Raw genomic sequence first — 25239 nt, 5'->3', positions numbered from 1 at the left:
TCAGCTCGCCCACATAGTTCTTGAGCTGGCCCTGTGCACTAATCAGGACCAGAGCAAGAACAGTATCTTTTCTTCTGAAATTGTAAACTAGTTGTTCTGGGTATCTGTTATTTACTACCTCCTTACTCTTATGTACTGTCATAGATAAAGCATTAATTCTGTGTAACTGCAACATCCCACTATCACTACCTGTCCTAAATTTGCAGGTGTCTTACTTAACATCACTGATCACTATCCTGTATCTACATCCTGATTGGGGGCGGGTACAGTAACACAATGCTAATGCTACCTTTCTATTATTAGTGTGATATTTCCACCCACAGGATTTTCATATTGTCTTCTCTTTTCCAACAATAACTTTATTCTGTTACATTTCACTTCAGTCTCCATAAACAATGTCCTGCTGCCAGTTGCATATCTCATTCAGCAGACTTGTGTAGTAACATTGATAGCCTCATCCACTATTTACCTCTTTCTGCAAGGTCCTTCAGCTGACCAGCTGTCAGGTTTGTCAGCTGAAACCAAGCATTCCAGCTCTCCCCTCTCATTTCTCAGGCTTCTAGCACTGGCAGAGTGCACTAAGTTTTGCCCTTCCTCTGTTGCTAAGTATATTGGACACACTGTCAAATGACATCAAAAGGAGTCTAATTTGTTTTCCCCACTTATTGCTGTAAAGCTGTTTTCTTACAAGCCTTTTCAGCAATGTACTGACCATTAGCCATGGCTGTTTTGTGAGTCACAGCCACCTGACCTTGATGCTCCTCCACTTTTGTCAGTATCCTTCCCATTTTTAGCACTTTTCAAGTTTTCAAGGCCAGCAGCCTGGCCTCTTTTGAATCAAGATTTCAAACCTTCCTTCCTGTTCCTCTTCTTCTGAAAACATTCCCCAGTTCCTAATGTGTGTATATCTCTTATCCCAATACCTAAACCAAACAACTTATAACTGGATGTTATATTAATTTTCATTCATGAGTAACAACTGACCATCTTAAACTCCCAGACTATTACAGATTAGACTGCTACCACAGCCCAGAATTTCTAAAATGTTCAAATATTGTAAAAGATTACTAACAGGCAGCTGACACATTATTAGCAGGCAACTAAAGTATTCTATTTATCAACAGACAGTAACAATATCAACAGTTCAATGCAAGTTCTTCCCATACAACTATCATTTATTTCCATCATACTCCAATAGGGAGAAGGGATTGTAATCAGTCCCATGAAAGCTCACTCATGCCAAGTTGTTCCAGATGATTCTGAGAGGGAGAAAAGTATGTGTGGAAGCATACAGAAGCTGCAGAAAAACAGGGTGTTAAACAAACAGCTCCTGTTTACAAAGTTCAGGTAAATACCAGACAAAAAACACATTCACTGGTTCTTTACCCTCAGCACATGTGTGGAAGGTACAGGTAATATAAAAGTGAGCATCCCAGAAAGTTCCTTAAGAGAAGAGCAAATATATTTTATCTGCTGCACAGCTGTGTTCTCATTTGGACGCTAGCTTTCTGAAATTGCAGGCACTTACAGCAGACAGAGGAATGACTATTAAAGATAGAGCATCTACACAAAGGCGTACCACAAACAGTAACAACTTGTAGGCAACAGCAGTTCAACTTCAAAACAGAAAATCCTATCTCTGCATCTCTTAAGAAAAAATGCTGTTCTTATTACTAGAATAGGCAAGTTATTTTGCCCTTCTTCAGTTTTCCCCTTTAGTTTGACTTGGAGTTGTTCATCAGACCATATACATGGCACATGTGATTTACAATGTGAAAGGTATATAGGTATATGGTAAAAAACCTTAACTCAACAGAAAGTACACAGTTTGAACATGTCCCATCAACTCCCAGAGCTGCTCAGTCACAGCAGCATGTTAAGTGTCAGGGGCTAGATAAACACTAGGAATGAGAAAATTCATGCTCTAGATTTGCTCAATTTGTGGTTTGGAATATCTGCTGCAACATAAAAATGATTTCCATAGCAGTCAGATCAGATCAGTGAAAAGAAGCAAAAGAATCCAGAGCTGCCTAACAAGTTATGAAAGACAATGCAAGTTAATTGTCTCATTGTCCTCATGTCAGAGGAATGTCAAAAAGCCTGCATCACACCTGGACTAGGCAATGCCATCAGCTAAGAAGATGACTGGGGAAAGGGTGAACAAAACACAGATTGTACAGTCTGGTGTGACAAGCACATTACTCCTTATAAGAATACGCCACTGATTCCATGACAATAAGAACTACGATATTTACGACTTTGAAAGCAAGTCTTTGTCTTAGTGCCACAGTTTGCTTTTATGGGCCAAGGATAATTAGAAAAAGTTTTACAAGAAAGTGCCTGAATTGTTTAAGGGATTAGGTAGGAAGGATTTTCTATGATATATGCACATTGATTTCAAATAATGCAACTACTCTCTTGAGGAGTTTCCTGAGTTGGAAGTTTCAGCAAAGTTTTCAGTCCTTATGTAAAATTCATTTTATCCACAATAAGCATCTCTGACTCAGAATTAAATCTTTAGCACTCTCATATACCCCTCAAAGTTTGCATGCTGTTTGTCCTGAAACTTTCTGTTACTAAGAAACATTGATAATTCAATATACTGGCCATTTTCACATATTTTTTCCTCACACCTTTCTTTGTCCAGCAGAATATCAAGTTTCTCATGCTACACTGAATTCTCCAGCAGCAAGATCCCATCAACTCATCTCTGTAAGCTCTAGTATTCATATGGGTGGGAAGTGAGCCACATGAAAGGGAAGCACCTCAATTTTCTGAGATTGCAGCTTACTCTGCAGAGCTGCTGTATTTACAGATAAGCTAATGCCAGCACAAAGAAAGCAACAGTATGAAGTGGTGAAGGCCAAATTCTCTCCTTTCAGCAAGAGCCCAGAAATAAGCTACATTAAAGTGATAGGTCACCACTACCTAAATGTTTCAGAGTAAATAACATTGCCCAATAACAAGACCTCACTTTCCGAGTTCCAACCTGCAGAAATGGTATCTTTAGCCATGACAAAAAATTGAAATATTTTAATAGCAGATTAGATGGCAAAAGATGCAGCCCATATAGGTCTTCATACACAATGTACCAAGTATAATGACTCTCTAATTAGGTCTTCTGACAATTTCACTGGTGATGCAGTTACAAAGGCACATTAGAACCAGGCAGACTTTTTAAAATAATCAGATGAGGGTTTCTTGTTTGATCTTCAGTGAAAAGGAATGATTATATAATTCACTGCAAGTTGTGAAAAGAGCCAGTTTAGGACAGACAGTTACAGAGCAGCCAAGTGAGGAGGCAGAACAGAAGAGGATTTAAAAACAACACTTTCTAAAGATGTATTTTGATGTATGAAATGAGACACTCAGAATTCAGAATACCTTAGAATATTACCACAGAGTACAAATTGTTCATATCTGGCATTGAAAATTAAATACAATTTTGTTTATGCTCCTGGCTTTCAAAAGTGCAGAGAATCTTACTGCCATCCCTCAAAGATTTTCTCTAAATAAGGACTGGAAGACTGATTCGGATACAGAAGTCAAGTGAGACTTGTGAATAAGTCTAGGGGTATGAAACAAAACTTTATTACACCCAGACCTGAATTTTCCCTTTTGAGGTATTTTTCTTCACTTCCATCTTTGCATCATTCATCAGTGTATATACAAAATACATTTTGAACCAACTTTTTTTCCTCCATATTCTACTTTAATATTACACAACAGACTCAATCCCAATGTTTTCAATGGCTGCCTGGATAACAAAACTGCAGACACTAAGCTCATTTTTTCCTAGCAGTCTTAAGTGTTTCATAACCGACAATACTGGCACAACTCAGTCTACCACAAGATCAAGAGAGATTCCTGCTTGCTCTCTGCAACATCCTGGATGCACTAATGAAAATGGCACTTGATGGTGCAGATTTGTCTAGCAGAACACTGGAAGCAATGGCACAGCCGAATATTAGAGAACTGAATTCTGTCAAATGCAAGGAAAGGACCACTGAGTCTCTCTCTGCAATCACAGGAAAACAAATAAGCACTTTACACTCAATTGTTCCCTTTCAAAGTGCTATTGCAGAAGTTATACAAAAGTTCTCACTATTTTTTTTTAATCTTATGTAAGCACAAAAGGATTCGTCCTGACATTATTTGTGTGTGAAATCCTGCTGTCTGACTACATTTCTCTACATTTTGTTTTTGCATTCTCTTTCCAAGATGCTCAGCCAGGTCTCCCATCAGTTACACCCATGAAGAAAAAAAAAAAAAACTTTCATAAAGCCTGTGCAAATTCATTATTCTACATGGCAATATGTAATAGTAAACTAATTTTGACAAAACTACTAGATCAGAACAACAAAATTTAACACCACTGAAGTTCTTTGTATTGTGTAGGGAAAAGACTACTAGCTTTAGAACAGAAAACAGAAATGTACAAATGATTATTTCTACTTGGCTGTGCAAAATTACTTGTGTGAACAGAAGAAGTTTGGCTGTGTTCGTTAGTTTAAGTTAACATCAAGGGACCTTTCCTTTTCTGTACCTGTTAGAAAGCAAGATCCAACAAGAACTTTGCTTTCCCAGAGCCACCCCTCTGCTCTGCTTCATACTCTGGCACTGTTCTTGTGCAGCTCATAAGCAGAGCTTGTAAGTCTGCACAGTATGGTCAACTCTAACACCTTCATTCAGATTATCTCTCTGCCTATGTTTAAAAAAAAAAAAAAAAAAGAAAAAGTTAACTGCCACTGCTTAAATCAATGGTTGTATAGTAGAGCAACTTAAGCATCGCATCAGACAAAAAACTCAAGATATTTCTAAGAGCAATGGCACTTCTGTTCCAGAGGTAAGCATACAGCTAAGGAACAGACATGAAAATCCTCAAAGTACAGTGGTGGTAAGGCAATTTACCCAGTCTGGGAAAAATATCCTGGGTAGCTCCCAAGAACATTTGATTTCTCCAGTTTTTAAATTACCATTTAAATTACAATTTATAAAGCCTATCATGGACTTTTATTTTAAAATGTTTTACTCAAACTATAATGCGGCTATCTTGTTAAACAGCAGTGTAAAAAACAAAGCAAGTTTAATATTAGATTAACAGATGACAGCTGTTCAGAAATATTCTCATTAAATTTGCTCAGAGCACCAGAAAGAAGGTTTTCTGTTTTAAAAATTAAGTTACAGGGAGAGCTTCCTCCCTCTTACTATATCATTGAGGATCTATGAAACCTATTGTGGGTAGAAGTGTGTTGGCAAAGCAAATGCCAACAGACCGCCTCCCCTCACACAAGCGATTGATTTATCAGTTTAATAGAGCTGTAAATTGAGAAAAATGTTCCCCAAACCTTAACAGTGAACTACAAGCAAATAATAGGCAACAAGCGCTGATGCAGAATTGAAAATATAAATACTTGTGAAATGCAGCATATGTTACATTTTCCTTTCTGTCAGCAGCCCATGGAGAATCTGACCACTATGATTTCCAGCTACATGACACAATCCTTCAGTCCTGGTGACAGAGCCTTGTAACATTAACGTGGGGCGCCTTTGCTTTAGTCTCTAGGGAGTACCCATGTGGTATTCATTATATTTTGTTCTATTTAAAACAGAAAGGAGCCAGTACAAAGAAGCTAAAAACAGCACTACAATGCATTAAAACAAGAAAGAATCCTCCAGCCTTATAACTAAAATGAAATTCTTTGCACAGTCAGGAGACCCCTACAGATAATTACTTGGTGTTTCTACATGCACTTGTATTCAGAAAGTTACTAATGTCTATAACTGTTTGAAAGAGATAAAATGCTGTTAATATATTTAATTCTTCTGCATTTCCCAGAAAATTCCTTTCGCACTCTTTTTCCTCCTTCTAAGTACATCATTATCATACTACCTGCTTGCTTTCTTTTTTTTTTTTTTTTTTTTTTTTTAAGGCTCTATTTCTGGCATATCATGGACATTTCTGTCTAGAGTTTCTCCTTTAGTCTTATTACTCTTGCCAATTTAACAGGACATTGGTAGTTAACTCCTCTATACTGCGAAATACAGAAAGCAAGCTACACTGCATAGGATAGAATGTTACCTAGCAGCCTGCAGAAGACAATTGCCAGTTGCACACAGGCTTGAGCCTGGATATGTCTAAGATAAAATAAAGGTTTTCAAGAGATAGATTCTCTTATTCTTATATTTTTGTGAAACAAGTTCCTCAGTAAGCCCTCAAAACTTCATCCATTATATGAGATTTTATTTTTAGGAGTTATTAGAACTGGACAACTCAAGGCATTTTGGAGACAAAAGTTGGGCTGAGGAGGGTTTCAGTTTACTCCAGTATTCTGCTTCAGTTACTTGAAAATATTTGGCTTGGATTTTTTGTTTGTTTGTTTGCTTTGTTTTGTTCCACGTTTGCTTCAACATTGAAGCAAATATGTTTTTTATTGAAATGTATAGGTTTTCATTGAAAAGGAGGTGAAGGAGATTCCAACACTGAAATATCATTAAAATACGTCTCCTTTTTTGTGGTTGCAACTATTTTGTCAACTAAAAAGTTCAGTCTTTATTTGAAAAGAATAAGCATTTACCTGAAATATTACCAAGTATTTCTAAGCCTTCCACAGCTAGAACACCAGACCTGCATTTTGTCTTTCGCTAAATGCTAACAATGCAGCAAGGAAAAGGCCCAATGCTCACCATGATCCTGCAATATCTCTGTCACAAGTGAAGATTCTGTAGGTCTTCAAATCCTTTCTCAGGAGCTGTTACTTCAGAAACAAATCAGTCACATCTTCCACAAGCTTGTCTTTAGTCCAGGGGAAAGTGACATGAATCTTCCAGAACTGACCACATAATATTCATCCTTTGTTCCTGTCATCGCTTTTGTTTTTAAAGCAGTGATAGCCCTATCTGTTGTAATAGTCACGAACTCACCCCAGTGTGGTCTTTGCCCTGTCTCCTGCTGCAAGGCAAGAGCAAGAAAACAGAAAGGAAACACAAGAACAGTGAGGAGAAAGTGGATTTACACCATCAGCACATCACATCCGACAGCTTGTTTAAACTCTGGAACACCTTTTAAAGATTGACCTTCAGTAGTTCTTGAATACTCTGACCTCTTCAAGGTCTTTAACATGCTTAACTTTATCAAATTCTGTCTTTTCAATATGATGTCAACTATCTAACCCTTCCTACCACAGTCTATAGAAACTTTTACACAATATTTAATCATAATTCCGAGCTCTGCACTTACCAAAAGTAGAAGGCAAGTAATGCCAATCTGCCTCAAGTTCAAGAAGAACTTGTTTTTACTACTGAAAAAATAATAATAATCAAGAAGTCCCCAAAATGCAAGAGCTTGTCAAAGACTACTATGTTCAAAGTCAGCAGTCTTCTGTATTTGAAAGCAATCCAATTGAGGAGTGCTAGTGTTATTGACATGGAAATGCTTCACTCTTTTGATACTCTAGGAGCATATGCGTGTGCGATGTCTACTGAATTAAATGCACTACATGTTTAACACGCATTAAATGTTACTGAAGAAGCAAACACTCAACTCTGAAAATTTACAATTTTTCAATTTTCCTTGCCTTTCCTTTCTCTTTTACAATTGTATCAGCAGGCTGTGCCCTCAGCCTTTCTCTTCCTGAAAAGAAAGACAAATTTAGTTTTCAATGAGAAGACTATATTCCATTAAACTAAACTTGTTTAATTGCTTCAGTCTCTAAATTATTGTAGCCACCTGAGACAGCAAATGATCTACCAAGCAGAGCTGACAGACAGAAGTGATGTGTGCCCCAGCTTCACAGTAATACAGTCTGCATACGCCTGATAACCTCGTCTACTGCTGACTCACAGAACCACATGCTACTTGGAAGCAGTATTTCAATGCATCTGGCATCAACTTCTCAGGTTTCTAACACTTTTGTCTCAGTACCATGATTAAGAATAATTAGTTAATGAACTTGAAAGGAAAGAAACTCAGTTCAGTCTAGAACCAATTTACTGTAAATTTAGCAGTTTTTCAGAAGAAAAAAAGTCACTTTCCTAAATCAACATACACACTGGCTAGACCATTAAGAATTTAGAATCTAATTTCAGCCTAAAAAAAAAAAAAACCCCAAAAAAAAAAACCAAAAAAAAAACCGTACTGAGCCAAGCTAATAAATAATGCTGTTCAGTATGGTCAATAAATAACCAATTTAGGTCCCTTCCAAATCCATTTACAAGTAATCATGCAGGCATTAAGCAGTTTTATAACTGATTCCTAATAGCTGCATAATAATATATTTATTAGAGTAAATAATTCCTGTTATGCTAGTAAATGGACTAGCATGGTTCATTATCACCCCTAACAGTCTCTTTATGAACTAAAAGGGAGGCTGTCAGGGAGCGACTAGTATACAACATTAACTTCTTTAATGTGTTGTTTCTCATTGCTGGAAAATAATGTTCAAACAGATGTCGCAGGTCTAGTTGTGTCATGTCATGATAGATTTATTTTCCCAAGTTTTCTCTGAAGAGTGCAGTGACTGCAGCACTAGAACATGGAGAAAACTAGAAGTCTCAAAACACATATAAAAAAGGTATTATCTATACATACTTTATCCAGCCTATTTTCTTCCCCCATAGTAATGTGCGAAGTTCATTTTCATACGTCCATTAGTCTTCAGGTTTACCCCTCACACTGATAGCCTTCTAGCAATTTGCTTTGCAGTTTGAGTTAGATGTAAAGTTGTTTCCATTCTGAGTAAGGTGCTCAGGACAGAAATAGAGCAGGAGAAAAGAGGTTCGTCCCCCTCCCCTCCCCCCCCCAACTCCTCTTTGTTCCTCAGGCACCGGATGAGGCTTCTTCCTACAACCTGGTACAGGCTTTGTTCAAACCACCTTAGCACTTTGCTTCTCATAACCCCTTGCAGGTCCTAGGAAACAGCTGTATCACAGTTTATGTCAGCTACATCCCTGTCTCACCCTTGTGCTATTTCTCATACGCTGCCATATGTTCCTTATGTCAGGGCTGGAAGTAGGGTTGGTGTGAGCTATTACATTAGTTATCCTCTCCACCATTTAAAAAATAGCCACAGGCAAGGATATTTCTTAAGCCATTTCCTCTCTGCCTTTAGATCCAGTTTATATCAAAGCTGACAATTTTGCATACAAATCCTTCTCATTTCATTTCTAGAAAACGTTCCTTGGCATTGATTATGTACAGATCCCATTTTTCCCCTACTGTGTGCTAAAACTTCTACAGAAGTGCTTAAAATCCTCTCCACTCAAGCTTCTCTTCATATATCGAAGTGGAAAAAAGCATTTTAAAAACTGAATGTCACAGAAGTTTGAGGCAATTTAACCAGTATACTGAATGTAAAGAATCTAGAAGGAAAAAAAAAAATTACCTGCTATTATTGATTGTCTTAGCTATATGCGTCTGAAGTAGATGACTAACAGCTCTTCATGTCATCAATGCAGAACATCAGCCCTGGACACTGGCTAGTCCAGCCACAAGTGGCCACTCTGCTGCAAGGGAAGTGACTCACCATCCCTTCGATACCTCATAGAACCACCTTGGGTGATTCTGAAGGGAATTATATTTTTACTGACAAGGCATATAGAAGATATGAAAAAGAGACAACACTGCATCAATGTCAATAGCAATAGAAATGATTGCTTAATCTGCCAGTAGCCTGAGGTAGAGAGTGTCACTGAAAGCTTAGCTTCATAACGTTGCATTTGCAGGCAAAGCCTTGTCAGATGGCAGTCTCGTTTGTGGTTTCATATCTCTAATCTGCCACAGAAAAAGTTTCATTAAAAGTAACTGACAATACCACTCCCTTCCTTGTCACCATTTTAGCCTGAATCCCAGTCGATTACAGACATATTGAAATCATCCAACTTGGAATAGATTTTTTTCCTCATGGAAAAAAAATAAATTAAAAAAAAAAAAAAAAGTGCCCAAGCCCTGCTTGCCTAGGTCCCAATGAGGGGCTATAGCAGGGGTACTATGCATGGGCTCGCTTCATGGCCAGCCCAGCAGCCCCACAGCTCCCGGCTGTGCTCTGGCAGGATCTGCCCTCCGGCTCATCCCACCAGCAAGACACAGGCAACAGCTGGCAGAGCACTCTCTGGGCATCCAGGTAATTGTCCAGACTTGTTTTGGTATGGCTTGGCCTGTTTTCTCCCATCCCCAGAGGCCTGAGATGGGAAACTGAACAAAGGCTATGAAATTCAATGGGAATGTAATACACAATAAATGTTTGTTCATTGTCTTTTGTATTATAAAACAAGGAGTTCCGTTTGAGGAGCAGGAGTTGCAAAAGCTCCCTGCTGAAGTAAGATGTATAATACTTGGCTAGACACTATGAAAATTCTTTTGCTTAATGTAACAAAAAAGAGAACCCCCTCCCCTTCTCTCCTTCTGCATCTCAGTTGCCTCTTTTGTTCAAAGACACTGCTGCAAAGTTCATGTAACCATCTCCTGATAAGTTGCTAAACTAGTGTATCAACATCCTGCATTCCTGTCTCACGCTGGGCCAACATGACCAAATAAAAAAAAAAGAAGTTGAACCACAACGCGGAGGAAGACTACGGCCTTCATCTTCACGACCACCAGAGGGACAGAGACGACCCCCTAGCAACAGTGCGCGCAGTCGCAGAATATACCAGGATGTGCTACGTAATCCCAGAATTACCAAGATATAAAAAGGGACCCTGGCGGGGGTGAGGTGCGCGCCGTTGGTGGAGCCGAGACTCCCCGGCCGCCCAGCGCTGTTTTGCTTGCTGTTGCTTACTCAATAAATTCCTTTCTATTATTAATGCAATGCTCTCTGAAAATTAATTAAGGGGGCAACTTATAACAGGAAGAGATGTCCCTTGATGTTCCTTCTTGTTTTGGGAAGGCAAAGAGTAGGAAATGTTCCCTGTTCCTTTTTTTTTTTTTTTTTTTTTGTTCCCCAGCTTAAACAGAAATAGGATTTTGGCTTTGTTTTCTTTGCATGTCAATGGCATGAGCACAGTAACAGCTTTCCTAGGGCAGGGCATGGTTTTTCACTTGCTACTTAAGATAACCTGATTTTTGAGCTAAACACTGCTCAGCTGAACTGATTTTAGCGGAAATTCTGCCTGAGTGAACAATTAGCTGTCTAAGCTGAAGTTGAATGAGCCCCCATTTTATGCATCCTATTTATTTAAATCTACCTTTTCATAATTTAACAGTGGTTTAAATATCAGAAGCTTTTAAATAAGTAAGTCAGTAGCAAAGCAATAACAGAGAGAACATCTGAATGAAGAAGAAAATGAGCAGTGTATGACAAACAAGGTCCTCTCCATATCTACAGTTTTTGTGATGTGATATCAGGATAGTGACTTACATGACTAGAGAGTATTTTAAATAAAACAGGCTCCCTTTCTGTTTAAAGAATAATGCTTCTTAAAGATGATTCCAGAGTTCCTCACCTGAAATGTGTTTATGAACGGAATTAATTTTGGTGAATTTAACAAGTAGTCATCAGTCACTCAAAATACATCCCCCAGAGAATCAAACAGCCAGGGAAACTTCACATAACTCTAGAATTTATGTGCTGGAAATATGCATGAGGCAATTCAAACCAATTCTAGGATGTTTTAGGCCATAAAGTCTGCTTTCAGCTATTGTAGATCATTGTCTCTGCTTTATGAGAAACACTGTTGTACAGGTTTGTAACTTAGCTATAAAAATGTGCTCCAGGCTAAGGCTCAGTATAAAAAGGTCTCTGCTAAAGGGTAGTTTTTTCATCACAACTTTTATCTACTTTTTTTTTTAGCTATTGTAGGCATTTTAAAAAAAAAAATCTCCTTCCACTGTAAAATTTTACCAGTGTCAGAGGTTTATTTATCCACTAAAAACTGCAAGGAAGAGAAAATTAACCCAGATTTTCAGTATGCAAATACCAGAACTATGTTTTAGTTGGACAAAGTTTTAGATTTTTAAGAGAACGTGTGAGAACACAATTTTAAGAGCCATCATTTCCCATGAACTTCATACCCTACAAAAGGATTAGTTTTAAAAGGTATGTGAAGTACTAAAAAATATGATCAGAGACAACACCAATCATACTTGAATTATAGATAAAATGAAAAGTTTTCAGAAATGTTAATCAACTGTCGAAACAACTTGCTTAGATTTTCTTGTGAGTAAAGATTTTGTTCTTTATAAAGAGGTGACCCAGCGCTTGTAGAGAAGTTGAATACCTGACAGAGAAAATAATCTTCATGGATCTCCAGCCTGCATTACAAGTCAAGCTAGATGACTTTAACAGGAGCTGGTGATCTCAAAGACTATGAAATTATTAAGAACTGAATACATAAAGAGAAACAATCTCGAGAAAAGAGTTGAGAAAAGTGCTGTGCATACAGATGCACGTTCAGAACAAAATTATACAATACTTCAAAACAATCAGAAAGTTAGCTCATGAGATTCAGCCTAGCAGTGTGTATAAAGCTCCACCTTTGCAAACACATGATTTTTGCCAGTTTGCAGGCAAACACATTTAGATGTATTTTGCTAAACATAATTTGAAAGAAAAAGCCAGGCTGAAATACCTGTGACACTCCCAACAAGCCTTGTATGGGCAAGGTTGGAACTAGCTTCCCATTCTGACATTCAGCTCAATGGTCATCACTGAAGTCAGATTTATGGCAGGCAGAGCACAGCAACTTTAGATCAGTTTTATGTTCACCAAACTTGGAGGAGTTGTGGACTCAAATGAGGGCGTAAAGGCCTTGCAGAGGGATCTGGATAGGTTGGAGAGCTGGGCGATCACCAACCGCATGAAGTTCAATAAGAGCAAGTGCCGGGTCCTGCACCTGGGACGGGGAAACCCTGGCTGCATGTACAGACTGGGCGATGAGACGCTGGAGAGCAGCCTAGAAGAGAGGGATCTGGGGGTCGTGGTAGACAGCAAGTTGAATATGAGCCAGCAGTGTGCCCTGGCAGCCAGGAGGGCCAACCGTGTCCTGGGGTGCATCAAGCACGGCATCGCTAGTAGGTCAAGGGAGGTGATTGTCCCGCTCTACTCTGCGCTGGTGCGGCCTCACCTCGAGTACTGTGTGCAGTTCTGGGCACCACAGTATAAAAAGGACATGAAACTGTTGGAAAGTGTCCAGAGGAGGGCTACGAAGATGGTGAAAGGCCTGGAGGGGAAGACGTACGAGGAACGGCTGAGGTCACTGGGCCTGTTCAGCCTGGAGAAGAGGAGGCTGAGGGGAGACCTCATCGCAGTCTACAACTTCCTTGTAAGGGGGTGTCAAGAGGCAGGAGACCTTTTCTCCATTAACACTAGTGACAGGACCCGCGGGAACGGGGTTAAGCTCAGGCAGGGGAAATTTAGGCTGGACGTCAGGAGGGGGTTCTTCACAGAGAGGGTGGTTGCACACTGGAACAGGCTCCCCAGGGAAGTGGTCACTGCACCGAGCCTGTCTGAATTTAAGAAGAGATTGGACTGTGAACTTAGGCACATGGTCTGAACTTTTGGGTAGACCTGTGCGGTGTCGAGAGTTGGACTTGATGATCCTTAAGGGTCCCTTCCAACTCAGGATATTCTATGATTCTATGTTTAACTATTCGGTTCATAAAAGCTAAAGCTTAAACCATAAGGAAAAAAATAAGTATAGAATTAAGTTACATGAAACTACGGTAAAGACAGCTTTTTTGTTTGTTTCTAGCTACTGTAGACATGTTTTTTTCCCTAGTCCTATCCAGGCCAAGTGAAGGAAATTACTGTATTTTGCTACCTTTCTAGACAGATGAGGCTATACTGTTGATCGGATAGTGCTATACAGTAAGTATACTTCATGAAGGGCACATGCCTCAGAGATCCTGGACATCCATAGCACATACACATTATAGTTATGATACCATGCTCTTCATCATTTGAGAATGAAAACTTCTGGGCTTATTGTTCATTTACTATAAAGCTTTTCAAGGCATAAATGGTAGAGTTACAATTTCCAGAAACAGAGATAGTGCATCTACAAACTCTGGATGTCTAAGACAACTCAGAGAACACTATTCTAGTTCTAATGGTTATATAAGTAGTTCGAAGTAGATTAGCTTTTTTTTTTTTTTCCTCCCCCCTCCTGAGGTTCACAAGAGTATTTTATACATCTTTCAGAATCACACTGCCAGTGTTAAAGGACAACCCACTCATAAGCTGCTATTCCAATACCCTACAGTAATATTTCCCTGATGTTTTCTACCAACCCTTAAAGTACCTTGCGGCCCACAAACACAATCACCATTTAAATGTTCATGGATCTATAGCAAGATGCTTATGCCTTCTTAAACCAGCAACATTATGAAGGCCATTATGTACCTCCACTTTACCCTGATTTTGGCTGACAGCTCTTATCAGTCCAGCTCAGAGCAGTAAACCAATCATTTTTAGAAAATCCAGATGGGCAGTTCATGACCTAGTTGACAACTGTGGCTCAGAGGTCTTTGGGTAGAGATCTCGCTTTAACCTCCTCAGTTTAAACATTGTCCATCGTCCATACAGGTTTGACAGATTTACTTGTGCGACTGTTCCCACAAATTGGAGTGCTGGACAACCCTGGGCAGAGACTTCCACACCATGATTAAAGAAACTCAAGTGCAAAGATGGGAGGAGCAGAAAACATCTCTCATTCATTTTATTTCTCATTTCTGTTGGTTTTGTACATTGTATCTGGACAATGTTTTAAACTACCCTGTTATTAAGCCTTTTTCTGCTCAGTGAGGAGGACATAAATTTAATCAGTAGGATGAAGTTACAGCTGAGTTAAAAAGCTCAGCCCCACCAGGGATGAGAAGCATTTATCCAATTATCTTTCAGAGGATGTTTTGTACAGCCACCACTCCCCTAACAACAAGGCTAAAATGACAGTGGTGCATGGACTAAAACACACCCTTCCTGCTTAATTCAATTCCTCAATCTCATCTGCAATGGAATGCAAGTAGAGGTTCTATTTGTACTGATGCGAACAGACACGCACAAATATAAATGACTCCACACACAAATATAAATGACTCATAGGAGAGACTCAAGGACCTATGAGACAGTAATACTATATCTAATTTTGGAAACACTCCATGATTTGTATCTTTTTTTTTTCAATGTCAATGGAAATAATGAAAGTTATTAACATGTGTACTGATGATTCCTGGCAGTACTGACCTTTAAAAAAATAGAACTTGGATTTACAGTTGACAAGATTCACTGCAAGTGCACCACATAACAGTAAGCTTCTGACTTCTAGCCTCACTAAGATTTACTGGAATACCCTAGCCAATACAGTAATATTTTAACACCCACAGGAAGTGCAGTTTTACTAAAACATCCCTTTCTGCATTTTTCTTTTTTTTTAACTAGTAACTCCTGAGACCTTTTTCTGCCTTTTAAATCATGTTAACTAACATGATATAAATTTGTAGCATTTTTTCATAAGACTCAATAGCATTACACGTTCCAAATCTAATAGTAAGGCCTTTTCAGTTGTATGTATGGTACAAATATAAGCATGAAGCAAGTGTGGACTGCCTGATAATAAACTCCATTACTGACTCCTGAATAACTAATTTAAATGCTTATCCAAGAATATTTCCTTTTGAGCGTACTTCCCTTACTAAAATTCACCTGAGTTACAGCTGTAGACATGTCTGCATAACAAATTCATCGTATTTTGAAGAAATATGTTCTACTTACTGTTATAAGTTGCCCCTTAATTAATTTTTAGAGAGCATTGTATTAATCATATAAAATAATTTATTGAGTAAGCCAACAGCAAGCAAAACAGTGCTGGGCGGCCGGGGAGTCTCTGCTCCACCAACGGCGCGCACCTCACCCCCACCAGGGTCCCTTTTTTATATCTTGGTAATTCCGGGATTGCGTAGCACATCCAGGTATGTTCTGCAGCTGCGCGCACTGTTGCTAGGCGGTCGTCCCAGTCTCTCTGGTGGTCGTGAAGATGAAGGCCGTAGTCTTCCTCTGCGTTGTGGCTCGACTCCCTTTCCTCACTAGGTCATGTTGACCCAGCATGAAGCAGGAAGGCAGAACATTATCATGCTGGTTCAGCAGCTTATCAGGAATGATTACAGGAGCTTTGCAACAGTGACTTTAAACAAAAGATGGAACTAGGATGCAAGGGGGGAGAAGGGGAGAAAACTCCCTCCCCCTTACCGGTTTAAGGGCCCTATCTTGTTACATTAAGTAAAGGAATTTCAGGCATTTTACAGTTTCTTATCTCAGCAGGAGACCTTTACTACCCCCACTTCTTCAAGCAGGACTCCTTGTCCTTATAATACAAAAGACAATGAACAAACATTTATTGTATATTACACTTACTCATATTACAGTAGAACTTCTCAAATCCAGAACACTTACAGCTTCACAGTACTTAAAGCTTACAATTCTTAACAATTAAAAAAAAAAAAAAAAAAGTAAGAATCTTACAATTCTTACAACCATTAACCTTACAGCTAAGCACTTGCATTGCAGGCACAGCCAACCATTTTTACCTGCAATGATGCAATTGGCAGTATTGCTGTGGGGTTCAACTGTGAGACTAACAGTTAAAAATATGTACTGGAGACATGTCACTTGTAAATTGGGACAGCAGCTATCATCATAGACCCACAGGGCATTTGTACCAAAAAGAGCAAACCTTTTTTTGGAAATCAGTTATTATAAATACAGGACGCTGATTTTACAATCAATACAAATAAACAAGGTCTGGACTAGATAAGTGATGCAGCATATTGAACCAGACCTGGCAATGGCAGTTTCAGAATTTTATTTTCTAACCTACCTTCACCCCTATCCCTCCCCCATCCCCTTAAAAAGCTGTTCTAGCTTTCCTAGCTTTCTCTCTGAACTATCTGAGACCTGGAGACAGACACTTTCTGTTCTCTTCTCACAAATCATTTGAATATCATACTTCTTTCTTGACATGCGTGGCCATGACAGGAAGTGAACTGATTAAAAAGTGACATTCCTCTTTCCTGCCTGCCATTAAGTCCCCATTCTGGTTCCTAAAGATAAAGAGTTATAATAAAACTCAATACACTGTACTGCTGTGGTTTTGATTTTTTCTGTCTTTTGCCAATGCTTACCATGTATTTGATACAGCAAATCCTGGGCACTGGCTCCTAACATCCAAAGATTAGCTGAAAATCCTGCCTTGCTTGCCTGTATCCAGAAGAATGCTTTTTTCAGTGCTTCATATTGCTTAAAGCCATTTACTGACCATACTCTGTGATCCAACAGAAAGCTCTTTCACACATTTCTCCCCATTCAGCGGGGAGAAAATCTATTTTACTGAAAACAAAAGCTTATTTAACTTTTTGCTTTAGCACTGTACTACTGAATTTTTTTTGCCTTCATAATACATCACTGCTATATTTTATTTACAACAGAATTTGTTCCAAAGATCAGTGATTAAAATATGCTTTAGGCGAAAGAATCATAAATTTTCAGATCTTGCCCAACTAGCTTTTCCAAGATGTTATGTATGTGATATTTTATTAACAGGCAACTTGAACAAAACACCTTGAGCAGTCCAGAAAGCTTAAGAAGTCCAGCTTGTGTTCAATTACACTGAAAACAATGTATTGCATATTTCTGTAAGTCTGAATTTGCTTCTAGTTGCTGCCAAACTTCACTTTTCTTCCAGTTAAATACTCGCTCAGTCAAACCTGAAAGAACTCCTAGTACAGCATGTAGCCTCTGGACTCCCAAGTCAGCAGGAGGTCTCTCAGTGACTTGAATATGCTTTAAATCATAGTTTAGAAAAAACTGTTGAAAGCTAACTTTCCTTTGCTATAGTGCGGCCCCAAAGGCCTCCAGAACTAAAGTACTACAAAAAGTAACTTTCACTTACAAGGTGTATTTTTTTTTTAATGTATTAAGGCACTTTTAAAGTCATTTATAAATATTTAAAATGTGAGTAACTTGATCTTGATAACTGAGTAAATATACGTGCAACAAAGTGAAATCTTTTTGTCCTTGACTAATATGGTCAATTTATGTCCAATCATCAACTGCAAATGAAAAAATATTTTCAAGGCAGCACCTAACCATCTCCACGACTCACAAAGGAATTTTTCTTTAAGCCTCACTTCTTTTAAAGAGAGACAGATGCCTAGCTTCAGTAAGACAGGAAGTCTAAGGGAAGTTGGTGGTAACATTGCATTCAGAATTCAATACATATTTAAGCACTTGTCCAAAAAGATAAACCCAGCAGTACCCTATTCATATTTCTAGGAGCTACTTGAATGTCTCTGGAAAGTTACATTCCAAACAAGATAAACCCCAAAATTCCTCTTTCCTTTATTTTAATTTACAGCTGCATCCCTGCTGATATCACCATTAACATCAGCAGCAGTCACTTAAAACTGTCTTAGTTTCAAAGGTCTTCTGGACATGCTGGGAGCATTCTTCCATACCATTCTCTAGCTCTGTAACAACAACAGCTGCTGGTTCAGCAAACATAATTCATACAGGTATGAAGACACTCAGCAGACAAAGAAGTGTGACATTAAAATAAATATGTTAGTAGTAAGAAAATTTCTGAATACTAGTAAAAAAAACTTAAGGTAGTATTTGAAGGATGATCACGCACTCACCAAGTTCCAAAGTGATGGTGTTATTCCCAGTGCACACATATTTCAAAGTTCAGCAAAATACCATGAAGAGACCTGAGATTTCAGAAGCAGCATGCTAGATGGCAATCACTACACAGGCTTTTGGATATTTGTACTTCATTGTTATGATGTTTGATAACTATTTTCTTAACTTACCTGGCCATTTCTGTGCAAAACCCACAGGATGATATGGATCCAATATCTGCTTCTGAAGCTTAATCCTAAGAACTGAAGAACGTGCTGGTTGGTGATCAGCAAAATGTATAATAAGCATGGTCTTAACTCTGTAGAAGACTAATGTTTATTGAATCAGATCTTGAGTTAACAATCTAAGTCAAACTTTGTTTAAGGAGTATGACAATACTATGAACAATCTTTGGACATGTCTAAGAAGCAGAAAGAATGTTTCTTATTTTTTGCTAGTATTTCCTCATTTTTGTGTTACAAAAATATGTCAACAGCACTGTGGCCATTAAATTCGAGACTGACAGAACTTCTAAAAGAATGCTTCCAGATTTGAATAAATGATATTGTTTAATAACATCCACTGTTTAATAGATAGTGGGTATTACTTAATACTGATTTATCTGTGTGACAGAGAAAAATATCATTGAGAATTCTGATTTGATTCTATCTCTTAATGACCAGAACCTGCTCCCCTAAGAGATGACTGCAAATGCTTATTCCTTGATATGTGTCTCTGACTACAGGTAGTCAGAACTGTCAGGCTGAATTACAGGTTCAAACAGGATTATAAAGTTCTACTCTGCAGAGGTAGCAACTTCAGTGGTTCACATTCAGAAACAAAAAAGGAGAATATTGTTTTCAAGGCACTGCTTAGTCTGAGCCAGAATGTAACTGAATTATATTTTAACCTAAAATCAGTCCCATAAAAGTAAATTAGTACAGTTTTTGCAATCTGTTTCACCTTCTGTAGCATGGTGCTGGGGCACAGATCCATCTCTCTCTTTGTCCCGTCATACTTACTGGCAAGTAGAGATTGTTTAAGATGCAGGCCACATCACTATCCTACTATTACTCCCTTCACGGTAATTTAGAAAAAGAAAAAAAAGAAAAAAAAAAAAAAAAAAGACTGAAAAAAAAAAAAACCTATAGCCCACAAAAATATTATTAGTTCTTTTCTTGACTGAAAGGTAGCATACCAGGCACCTACCAGCCCCTGTATCACAGGAGAAAAGAGGCTACTAAAATAGATGCAAGAACCAGCAAGGAAAAATACTAAGTAAGGTAACAAAAGCAAATATATAAATTATGGAAAGAAAGCTAAAACTCTATATGTTGCTTTTGTGAAAGACTGTGCTTGGTTTTAAAAACAGAGTAGCTTTTGCTGAATGTTTAGTTATCTATAGACTGTCAAAGAATAATTCCAGACCATCTGGTGCCTATCCTGTAACTTGATCCAGAAACATCTAGCTCAAAAATAATCCCTCTGGGAAGGCACAAACATACATACCACAATCTCATCAGCAAATTTCTGATATATAATTTATATAAAAATATGCCATCTTTACCTCCTGGGAAATCAGAGAGGAAAAGAAAGAAAAGAAAACTTTCTGGTGAAATACCAAAATATTAGAAACAATGGGAGAAACAAGGTATTTCTCAAAAGATCAACATCAAAAAGGAAGGGTTTGTTAGACCAAAAGCCTGATGATCAGCTTTAGTTTCTAAATGTTAAGTGATGCAGTTATTTGACCATGTCAGATAAACACTGTAATGATGAAGACAAACCTGAGTTTTTACAGAAAGCTTAAAATAACACTTATAATACCGGCAGCCCCCATCATCACACTGGAAAAAAAATAGATTACCCCACAAAGTGGACAACAGATGTCCTAAAACAGAACTTGGAATAATACCGTAGTTAATAGTTATAAGTACAGAACACTGAAATACAAGACATGGTCTTTAAAAACACTTTTAAGCAAAAGGAAACAAAAAGGCAACTCTTAGCACAGATCTTGGTCATTGGGATTAGTACAAAGAAAACTGAAATCATTGTAGATAGTTACTAGTCAAAAAGTTGTTTTAAAATGATTATGTTGGATCATAAAAGCTCTCTCTCTGCTTCTGTACTGGGAATGGGAGAATTAACAAGATGTATCTTAGAACCAGAAACGTAATTCAAGTATCTGAGATCTGAACAACAGTCCAGCTGATGCAGTACCTTCAAGGGTGAGCATCAAATAATGTTTTGGAGATTATATAAGAAGCCTTTATTAAGCAATTAACATACAATCTGAAAGAAATCTTTGCAGCTAAGAATCAGAGGAGACCTTTCTGGAGTATATTTTCTAGTTTTTAATAAAAGTTGTACTCCAGAAATCTGAAGAATGAGAACTGAAAGCATTAGTGAGTACATATTGGCATTGGAAAGGGTTTCCAGAAAAAAGAAAAAAAAAGAAAAAAATAAAAAAAAAAAAGCTATATGATACCAAAATAATGTGTGCCTAACTCCTGGGGGTGAGGGGGAGAACACCAAAAGTTCTGGAAGTCAGAAATGAAGATGTATCCATAACCATCCCTAACCTGGCCTATGATCAGTACGAGCAGGCAAAAACTTACCAGTAGTTGTTAGAGGCAAACTTTCCTTCTTCCTTCTTGTCAAGAAGTGCAGCCTGTGCTATATTGTGGAGTACATATTTTCCCATCTAGACTGTGGCAGCATCTGGCTCTGCACATGGTGACACTGTATTTCAAGCATGAAATACACTTTCCTATAACCTTAGGTAAGTTGTGAACTACAAACGTGGTATTTAGAGATGTTCAAAAACTGGGAAATTGTTTTTAGTAAAATCTGTTGAAACTTCTAATTTTCACAAAATATCGACAGCATAAGTAAGTCAAGATCTGTATCGAGTCTCTTTCAATGTTCAACATAAATTTAAAACATCCCTGTACTACAGCAGTGCACCTGCATCCAAACAACCAGTTTTAAACAACCAGTTTGGCATACATGTTATCTTTGAGGAAGGAGTAAATACAAATAGAAGAGAGATATAAGACCCCAAAGACTGTTTATATATGCAAACAGACTTGCCTCAAGATTAATAAGATTTTTGCACTTCCTTCTTTAATTGTCCTTAAATGCTAAATAAGAATAAATGTCTGTCACAGCCATCATCTTTGTAGATTCTTTCTAGCTATATGAAACACATTACTCTGCTTAAGTATGATGCAGCAGACACTACAGTCAAGGTTTTCTGTTTTATTGATCTGTAAGGATGATGAATGTTAAATTTATGCCCCTCCCCCAATGGTTTCATATTCATTTGATTTCCTGAAAAAGTTCACAGAGGAAACATGACATGGGTCATCCCACAGAAACCCTTTAAATGTTTCCAGTCTGCTCTGTGCAGTTTACCTGTTGCATTCCATAGATCTGAGGACAAATTCCAGAAGAACTCACTACAAGCTATGGCTTGTTTATATTGGCAATGCAGCCACAAATATGTTGCAGAACAAGCAAACATCCTACCTTTCCTTCCTGAAAGAGTGCCACTATTTACAGAAAACGTGAACATATTCATATTCAGTTCAAATACTGAACCAGGTATTCAAATTAGCTCTTGAAGCCATTAAACGTGTGTGCTACAATGGCCCATGTCACTGGTATTATAAGACATCTGTGTGGAAAACAGGCCTGACAATATTTTTTTTTCCTGCATTCACTTCCTTTACAATGTTACAGAAAATGTTACTTCAATAAGACCAAAAAAAACCAATAATAATATAATAACATATATACAATACTTACAGCAGCTTTATGCTTCAAAAGGAATTCAAGTTCAACTTTTTAAATGACAGCTTCAGTAAGACAATGACTACATAAGAACAGAAGGAAAAGAAAACAATGGGGAAAAAACAGAACTTTAGGTCACTGGCCTCTTAACCACATACACTTTGGAATCGAAGGAGCAGTTGGATCACTTTAGAATGTATCTGTCTATATATCTGTTTTAGTAAGCTAGAGTCAAATTGATAAGCTTATGAATTTAAGCTAACGTAACACTAGCAAAAATTGCTTAAACAGTAAAATAAAATAAAAAAACTCTAAACATCCCTCTCAGAGTGAGTGAGCCCAGACATTCTCTCCAGCTGTACCATTTTTTTTTCTGTAAATGGTTTTGTTGTTTTCTCAATTTACTTTGCTTACAATGGATCTTACTTTTGAAAATCCAGCCTCTGCAAATATGTTTGATTCCAAAAAATAAAAATAAAGAGACCAAAAGTCATCACCTCCGTAACAGAAACATAAAAGACAAACACAAAAATGTCTGTGAAGCAATCCTATTTTACCTACTTACCTAGATATCTCCAATTTTTTCACTATACAATCACAAATAAGCAAAGGCACTATGACAAACCCAGCAACTGGGAACAATTCACAGCAAATGCTTCACGCTTGAACTTTTAATCACTTGATGGAGGACAGTCAGTGAATGTTTACTTTTTGTTTCTACCACATAAAATTGAGCCTGTAATGAAAAGTGTGGCTGTGCTTTGAAACCTGGAGGGAACAATCCCGCCATTAAAATGGGGGTTGAAATTTACTGCAGCCACTTGTGAATTTAATACCTAGTATTATCAGTTAAGGTGTGCCTGAGTGTAAGAAAATATTTGCTGCCTTCATTAGGTTCTGTTACATCTTATCTATTTACAAATATATCTTTGCAGCTTCTACAACTCTGACATGCACTTTAGAGGGATAGCAATACTCCCATCATCTCACACTCTCTGTAAAAAGAATAATGGACAAACAGACACATAATGCAACGAGATAATTCTGCCAAAGTTTCTAGTAATATAAGAAACAGAAACAAAGCCCTGGAAGCAACATTACAGTTAAGAGTATCTCAGTACTTCTGCGATAAACTCTTATGTATGGTTCAGGCATCCTAAACTGTAAGAGGCTCCAACTTCTAAAAGAACAGGCTGGACATAAATCCTTACACACAAAAGGAGAGCAAATAAGAGATCACATCATTTGGAACCAAGTGGTGAACAACGAATATGCAGCTATTTCAAGGCTATGGACTTTGGAAGTAGCAATTAGCTGCTTCCTTTGGCTACATACTTCCTTTCTCTTTTTGTTATTGATTTTTTTTTTTTATTTTATTTTTTTATTTGTTTGGTTTTTTTTTTTTTTTTTTTTTTAATGAAATGACAGTTGTTCCATGCAATTATGTCCACACACATTTCTTAGCAGATGGTCAAGGCATCTGTACTGTTTTAAACTTGCTTCAGAATTTTAACAGGTTCACTTGATGGATCTGCAGTCGTTCATCTACTTTGGCATACTAATTTCATCACTCCCAGCAATGGTTTTACTCAGAACTTCATTTATATGCCACAACATGACAGCTATACAATTTACTCTCACTAACAACAGAGCTAAATGTACTTATGCCCCATTATACTTACCGAAGTCTGTCCTGGACTCAGATTATAAGAACGTAATTTTTTTTTTTTTTTAAAGAGCAAGCTTAAAACTTAACTTTTTTCTTTTCTTTTTTTTTTTTTTTCCTCATTTTAAAAGGACCTTAATTCTAATGCTTGATTTAAGGAGCACTTTCCTTTTGTAGGGCAAGCTGATGCAGACTAGCATTAATGATTCTTTGGTACACTGTCTTTCATTGCATTCATCTTACCAGTTGATTTCTTCTGCATGTATGACAAATGAGCCCAAGTTCCAGGTGGAACCTTTACAACTAAATACCAGCTGCAAATAAAAACAGAGCAGGTTCTTTTCAGAATGTGATGATACAGCTCATTAGTGTCAGTGGTGCAGCATGTATTTTCATCAGCAAAAAACACATTTTAGCCATAGGATAGGCAAAAGGATTGTATATTCAATGAGCTACATAATTCCAGTAGTGTTTCTGGTTCATTCTATACTAGAAAGGACATTCTTGCAGGCGACATTCTCCCAGATCTCTTGTTTATGAATATCCGTGTTGCAAACAAGTGCCTCCATTTATTGTATAACAGCAGGTAAAGTATAATCACACATGATCACTCCTTAGGCTCATGGTATTTTGAAATAACATTAACATGGAGCAAGAGATGGTAAGAGATGGACAATCACACTTATAACCACCTTTTTTTTTTTTCCCTATTTCAGTGACAGATATATGATAAGTGACTGTATCCTGAGAAAACTTCTACTTCCCCCCTTCTTTCTGAGTGCTTGAGCACTTTATCTTTTAAGATGTAATCCAAACCCTGTTAGACTTGATAGAGATTTCCACTAACCTCAGCAAGCTTTGAATCAAACCTGTAAATTAGATTCTGACCCCTTTTAATAGTGTGCACAGGATTTATAGTCTAGAGCAAAAACAACACAACAAAGAAAGCCACAGAACAAAAATCTGTGAATCACCTTGCTCAGCCTTCTTCCATTTTGGAGTTCCCTCTGGCAGTCAGGGAATTCCTCTTCCACTTGCACTTCTCAACTATAGTGTTCAATGTCAAGAGAAATGGTGTGTGACTACACACCACATACCACATCCCATTTATTCCCAGTTGCAAAGAGCAATAGACAACAGCCTTGCAGAGGACATCAAGCCAGAGCAAGA

At 37.8% G+C, this 25239-nt stretch overlaps 1 protein-coding gene across 14 annotated transcripts in view; it reads right to left on the bottom strand.

Annotated features, from left to right (window-relative positions):
* Positions 1-25239, bottom strand: part of LOC311437052 (uncharacterized protein) — a 57562-nt gene that overhangs the window by 3640 nt on the left and 28683 nt on the right. For 4 of the 14 annotated variants that reach the window (XR_014693217.1, XR_014693227.1, XR_014693228.1 and 1 more), the window contains 3 exons: positions 18797-18868; positions 18623-18694; positions 14628-16015 (listed from right to left, as the gene is read on the bottom strand). The exons of 1 other annotated variant lie outside the window; for it this stretch is intronic. Coding sequence is in view for 4 of the 13 variants with exons in the window: in XM_084519856.1 (XP_084375982.1) it covers positions 18665-18694; positions 18797-18868 (102 nt within the window). In the remaining 9 variants the exon portion in view is untranslated. Of the gene's footprint in view, positions 1-6153; positions 6953-14627; positions 16016-18622; positions 18695-18796; positions 18869-22418; positions 22486-24159; positions 24605-25239 lie in introns of those variants that run through there. 9 more of the 14 variants (XR_014693226.1, XR_014693231.1, XM_084519855.1 and 6 more) reach the window with 6 other exon arrangements.

Source organism: Aythya ferina (genome assembly GCF_964211825.1).
Source record: "Aythya ferina genome assembly, chromosome: 5".
Taxonomy (NCBI): Eukaryota; Metazoa; Chordata; class Aves; order Anseriformes; family Anatidae; genus Aythya; species Aythya ferina.
Note: the sequence above shows the minus strand (reverse complement) of the source record. Positions and strands in the feature narration are given on the sequence as shown.